The 6,658-nt window shown below is 29.8% G+C and overlaps 1 protein-coding gene across 1 annotated transcript; it reads right to left on the bottom strand.

Annotated features, from left to right (window-relative positions):
• Positions 1-928: 928 nt before the first annotated feature.
• Smp_161500 (rhodopsin-like orphan GPCR, putative) lies at positions 929-5,219 on the bottom strand (the record flags this gene model as incomplete). Its single annotated transcript, XM_018790602.1, has 2 exons — positions 929-1,354; positions 3,951-5,219. 2 exons carry the CDS (start codon positions 5,217-5,219, stop codon positions 929-931), a joined length of 1,695 nt encoding a protein of 564 aa, XP_018646117.1.
• Positions 5,220-6,658: the final 1,439 nt, after the last annotated feature.

The following is a 6,658-nucleotide window of genomic DNA, read 5'->3' as shown; positions in this document are numbered from 1 at the left end:
AGCCTATACTCCTCAACGAAGGGTAACAGGCGTAAGTAAGTAAGTAAGAATGCTTCATCATTATGTAATTTATTACCATCTATGATATACTCTTCTTCTACATATTTTGATTCTATTAATCCTTATCTTTTAACACAGTAAATAATAAATAAATGGAAACTGTTCACAATGAATTTAATAAATTAAAACAAACCTTTAATCATTTAATCAAAGGAAATAAATAAGAAATACATTGATCAATGACAATATAAGTAGTATATGCCGACAGTTTTAATAATAATAATCATTATTATTATTATTGTGTTGCTATACACACGTTCATATATACAAAAAAAGTTTAGAAATCATTAAAAAAACTGAAACAATGAACATATAATGCACTGAATTAATGTACCGAAATGAACAGAATGTTTCATTGTCATTGGATCACTTCCATATTAACCAATTATATATATATATATATGTAATGGATTGTAGGTCAATGAAATCAAAGAGAAAACAAACAATATAATACCACAATTCAAAATAATTTAATCTTATATCAAAACAAAAAGAAATAAAAAAAAAAGAAAAAAAATCGAAGGGAGTATCGAAGGAGATAAGGGGGGAACAATTTTTTTCTTTTCTTTAAAACAAAAAAAATATCATTTCCATGGTACTTTCATTATTGGTTATTTTTCTTTTATAATAGACAATTAGATTAGATATAATATAATATATTGTTAGAATAAGATAAGGTTTTCATTATTGTTCCGTATTTGATGGCGTCGAAATCTGTGGACGGTTATTTTTTAATCTTTGAAGTCCAATTTTTCATTCGTGTATATTAGAAAATTAATAACATCCATTTGATGTATTACATTAAGGAATTATGCCAAGACGTTGAATACTTTTATTTGTTGTTGTTGCATTATCTCCTGAAGATGTCTTATTTATTCCTGGCTGATTCTAAAGACTGATCAACTTCCATTGGACTTTTGTGGACTAATAATTTTCGTGATTGACGATGATGTGATATATGAGGTGTAGAATCTGTATCATCTTGTCTATTATTATTATTATTATTAGTAGTAGTAGTAGTAGTATTAGTTAATAAACGATTATGTGAACGACGTGTAATGGATGGTATATTATCATTATGTTCATTAATACCAAGTTTCATTAATGTATTACATCGACAACCTAATTTATATAATAAATTTCTACATAATTGATGTACACGTTGACGAAAATTACATCCAGTTGCATAATATATTATAAAACTAAATGCATAATGTGATAAAGCAATTTCATCACCGAATGCTTTAATAGTAATCATTTTAAAATATTGATTCCATACAGGATCTTTTAAAGCCTAACAATAAAATAAAATAGAAACATTTAAGTTGTATTTTTTAGTTATTCAATAAAAAGTATGGTAAGTTCTAGTTGCTAAGTAATGCATACCAGTTATGAATTAATTCACTGTAATCCATTTTGTAGTTATATGATTACAGTCTATATACATCTAAGTCAATATAACACATCAACTGAATAATATTAAATAGTAATACGTTTGTCGGTTATTTAGTATTTTCAAGGAGAAAAATAGAAAAAAACGGCATAACTTAAGATTTGTGTGTTTAAAATAACTGACAGTTGTTGCAATTTCAAGCTGGCACATCTAATCGATTCCCATTAAGGTACAAGCATTCTTAAGAAGAGTTGGGTGATGGCTAATTCCAGTGTGGATATTAACATGAATCCAGGTAAATCTAGCTGATTGGTCTCAAACTGAATGAAACTCGTATCCTGAAATTCACTGCTAACGATTATCAAACTCTGCTTAAGAGGGTCTGTTAACAAGTGGCAACATTGAAGTTATTCGCCCAGGGTACATTTTTGATTAACGTACTTCATCGATTTCGGTCCTTAATATCAGTAAACGGGAAGTTACAAACGTTAACAAATGCATTGTCACTGAGAACATTCTTAAAATGATATCATAATTATACACTTTGCAATGAAAATTACTTCTAATTTCTCTCTGGCACACAAAAGATGTAACTAATTTTAACTGAAATTAGGATACTTTCTGACAACCTACCATGAAATTCGACCTCAAGTATATTCAGTGAGGAACGCAACAATTAACTTCAATAAAATTTGATCAATGATATTAATACTTCAAATACTGTTAAGATTACTACACACTCTAAGCTAAATGTTTTTTTTCTAAAAACTATGATTATTGTTTACAACATCGTCATTTAACGCGTTAGGGTTGAAATACTTTAAAACATCGAATAAGTTGTAATGATTGAGGTATTTTGTCTAATAAACTAACAGTAAGTGAGATTTTTAAGAGATCACGAGGTCGATGCCACTTCTAACAAGCAGAGCAGCAATCAATATGGGTATATGGAATGTCTGGATAACGTTGAAGACCTGAAAGATCACGCAAATAGCTATATAAATGAGATGGTTTTCAAAATAAGTGAAATCCATTTGAATCAATTTCGAAAGAAAATATTAGACTCGGGAGAGATGCCTCTATACTCCGGTCACGAAAAAGAAAGTGCTTCGACCACGCACAAGGACTTGAGCTGATGTTGTCCAAAAAAGCTCGAAATGTACTTGTAGGTCGGGAATCTCATGGACTCAGAACCATGAAAGCATCTTTCAAAACAAGAAAGCAGGGAATTCAGTCAGTCAATCAGCTACAACGTAGGACCAAGCACACATATGCATCGGTCCAAAATGCCATACCTCATTAGCACAACAACATGAACACCGAATTCATAGAAGAAGGTTGTATATAAGGATATAGTACAAGATCGAAGACAGATATGACGCAATCTTAATCTCAAGGTTTAAGGGAAGATAAAAAGTGTATACACCTGTGCCAATGTAATCGATTTTGAGCCATTGATTACGATAAGCAGGGAATTACAATGAATATTATCCAATGTTATGCACCCAACAATGATAGCAACGATGACAATAAGGATCAGTTCTACGAGAGGCTGCAATCAATCATAGCGAAGTGCCCAAGAAAGGATCTCAAAATCCTGATGGGAGATCTTAACGTCAAAGTCGGAATGGACAACGACGGTTATGAAAGTATTATGGGACGGCAAGGAACGAGAATGGGGAGAGATTCGCAAATCTATGTACATTTAAAAAATTAGTTATAGACGACACAATATTCTCACACAGACGCATACACAAAGCTAAATGTGTCTCACCGGACCACACAACAGAGAATCAACAATACTATAACTGATTAGTTTACTTCAGTGATTTTCACATTTATAAATAAATTTTTATATGTAAAAATTGTCTCTAAGACATATCTCAACATTTATTAAGTCTTCTTATCTGTCAATGTTTTGACCGATCATTTCTTGTAACTAACTGAGGAGTCCCACAATAGGAAGAAATGGCTGTCCAGTGCTTCCGAGTTTTCGATGGTGGTCTAGCTTCAATTGATTCATGATCTCAACTGTATAAAATTACCAAAATCTCCACGAAACCCTCTTCTGATAATAATCATATGCTCACTAGTGACTGGCTCCATGAGTTAATTCCTTGAGGTCTAGTGAGAAGTCGTAGCCAGTGGAGCTAATCCATGTCAGGTAGATACATGTATCTACCTCAGTACAATGGGAGATGGTAGCTCGATTTCGTGGATTGGTTGAGGTTAGACGTTAACGCCGTTGGATGCCAATCAACTCAGTGATCTATCGATTAAGTGCTCTGACGCAAGACTGGTAGGTCCTGGGTTCGAACCTAGCGAGACAGGATCGTGGATGCGCACTGCTGAGGAGTCCCATAACTGGACGAAACGGTCATCCAGTTCTTACAGGTTTTCCATGGTTTGGTCTAGCTTCAATCAACTCATGATCTCAACTATATAAAATTCATTAAAATATCAATAATAATAATAATAATAACCAAAAATAACTTACTTCTTTTTCAGTTGCATTCATGTTTGGTTCTTCTTGTGTTTGATGTATTAAATAAACAAGACCACCAAGTAATGTTGTTAAAATTGTATAAAAACTAACAGTTAATAACATTAATGTTGTTGATTTAAAACTTGGATTATTACGTTTATTATTTATTATTTTATATGAATCATTATAATTTATATTCATTAATTCATTATTATTATTATTATAAGTAGTATTATTAGTAGTATTAATAGTATTAGTAGTATTAGTAATATTTGATTGTCCATTCATTAATAATTTATTATTTTCATTGAATAAATTATATTGTTCAATTAAATTCAATGAAGATGTATCATTTATTATTGAATGATTTAATGAATTTTTATTGATTATTGTTTTATTGATTTTTTTTGAAGATTTTTTTGTTGAATTTGTAGAAATTTTTTTAGGAAAAATATTTTTAAAATATTTTTTTATTTTATTTTTACATTGATTATTATTACTATTATTATTATTATTATTGATATATGAAGGTCTTGATAAGTTTCCCTTGGGGATTGTATTTGATTGAGATGTCGAGCAGTATGTCGACGATGATGATGATAATGATAAATGATTTGATATCATAGCTAATTGTTTATTAGCATGATGAACTTTAGCTAATTCTTTAATAACTAAACAATTAAATAATAATACTAATAATGGTACAATACCAGAGAATACAGCTTCTAAACATGATAAATATACACTTATTATTAATGGATTAATATGTCGTTTACTACATGTATTAATATCAGTTATAAAGATATATGCATAACCAGAACATACTAATATAGTACTACATATAATTAGTATACATATATATATAGCTCTTTTTGAACTACATATACGATCAATATAAAATGGTTTACATATAGCTAACCATCTTTCAATAGTAAATGATAATACAAATAATGGTGATGCATATTGTACAGCTGGTGATAAAATATTTTGTATTTCACATGAACCAGGTAATAAATATTCACGTATTTGCCATACACGTGATAAATCTCTATTTAATGCAAATATTAATACAATTATATCATTTAATGATAATGCAGCTAAATAAACAGCAGCAGAATTTTCTTTAATCATTTTTTTATTAGACCATATAATTAATGAAATAAAGTTACCAGGGAAACCTAATATATAATAAATTATTGTTACATAACGATCACCAAATAATGCTGTAGGTACAAAATGTTTAGCAAAATCAATCCATGTTGTATAAATTTCTAATAGCATTTTATCTGATGATAAATTATTATTGATTATGTAATCAATTGAATCATTTTTATTTGTTTCATTTGTATCCATGGCAATTGAATTAGTAAATTGAATAATAATCAATAAGGTAAATATGAATATTGATTTTTGAGTTAGTAACTGATTAGATGTCATTTGAAATTTTAAAAAAAAATTAATTTGGATAGCAACTGGAAAAAAAAAGAAAATGAGTAAAGTATCATTATTGTAATATATATATATATATAGACGTATTATTAATAATGTAACAAAATTATATAGTTCGGATAATGAAGACAAAAGAAAAAAAAGAAAAGAAGAGATTTAAACTTTTTACCCTAAATTCAAAAAACCTTCCGGTTTATAAGCAGCTTATGAATAATTTTTTTCAGTTGATAGTTGTTAAATAGATTAGTATTAATAAAACAAATTTGGCGAAACTATAATTTATGGACGAGCCAATCAGGGGCTTTGAGGGATTTTAAGGTCAGGGCGCCAATGTCAGTGCCTGATGCTCATATACGATCGGTTTACAGAGGTGTTTAGAGAAGACCTGATAATTAAGCAGCTACAATAAATGGGTTTATAAAGTTCTTTTATTTGTAATTGAGGTAATCAAATGACTTGTGCGGACTACCGTGATGTTGTCTTTTGATGTAATATATGTTGAAGGGAGACGTTTCCTAGAATAGGAATCTTTTTCACTCGATCCAGATTGAGACTAAGGAATATTATAATAATTACCGCGAACTGTATAATAAAAGCACCAGTAACATTGGCTTCAATAATTACAGATGTTACTGAAACGTCGGCTGTTCAGTGGTATGCGTATTGTAGGGACATATCCATAATACAAATGATAAACTTATACAACCGGAGTACAAACAAACAAAACTGAAGCTATCTAGTCGAGTCTGAGAGAGATTTGCGACCTTATCATGGCTCCAGAGACCGACTATTATGGAGCCATATGGATAAGTTTCTCTACCTTATGCAATACGATTTTAGAACCTTTGAACCTATTTCTAACCTTGAAAAGTTTTTTGATCATATAAAAAAAGTGTATCTACTTAAAATTTTTGGTTTTGTAAAATATATTTTCACTCTATACTGACTGTTTACTGATTGGTTAATATTTCTCAAGGCCATTTAAGATTCGTTCAAAGGTCATCCATAATTTTTTACACCATACAATGTTATATCGTACATTCAAACTATCATGCTGTGAAGGCAAAACTCGATGAAGCTGCTACTTTAGCTACAGATTCATTCCATAAAACGAATTCTTTCAGAATTTCCTTTTATTTTCTTTTTATGTTTCTTAGATTTCTGTGTCATTTCGATGACCAGTTGTGAAATAATTGAAAAAGTATGATGGAAATTGTATTCGGACAATTTTAACATGACTGTAGCTTGTCAGCCTAGTATAATCTTACAGC

Source organism: Schistosoma mansoni (genome assembly GCF_000237925.1).
Source record: "Schistosoma mansoni, WGS project CABG00000000 data, supercontig 0049, strain Puerto Rico, whole genome shotgun sequence".
Taxonomy (NCBI): domain Eukaryota; kingdom Metazoa; phylum Platyhelminthes; class Trematoda; order Strigeidida; family Schistosomatidae; genus Schistosoma; species Schistosoma mansoni.
Note: the sequence above shows the minus strand (reverse complement) of the source record. Positions and strands in the feature narration are given on the sequence as shown.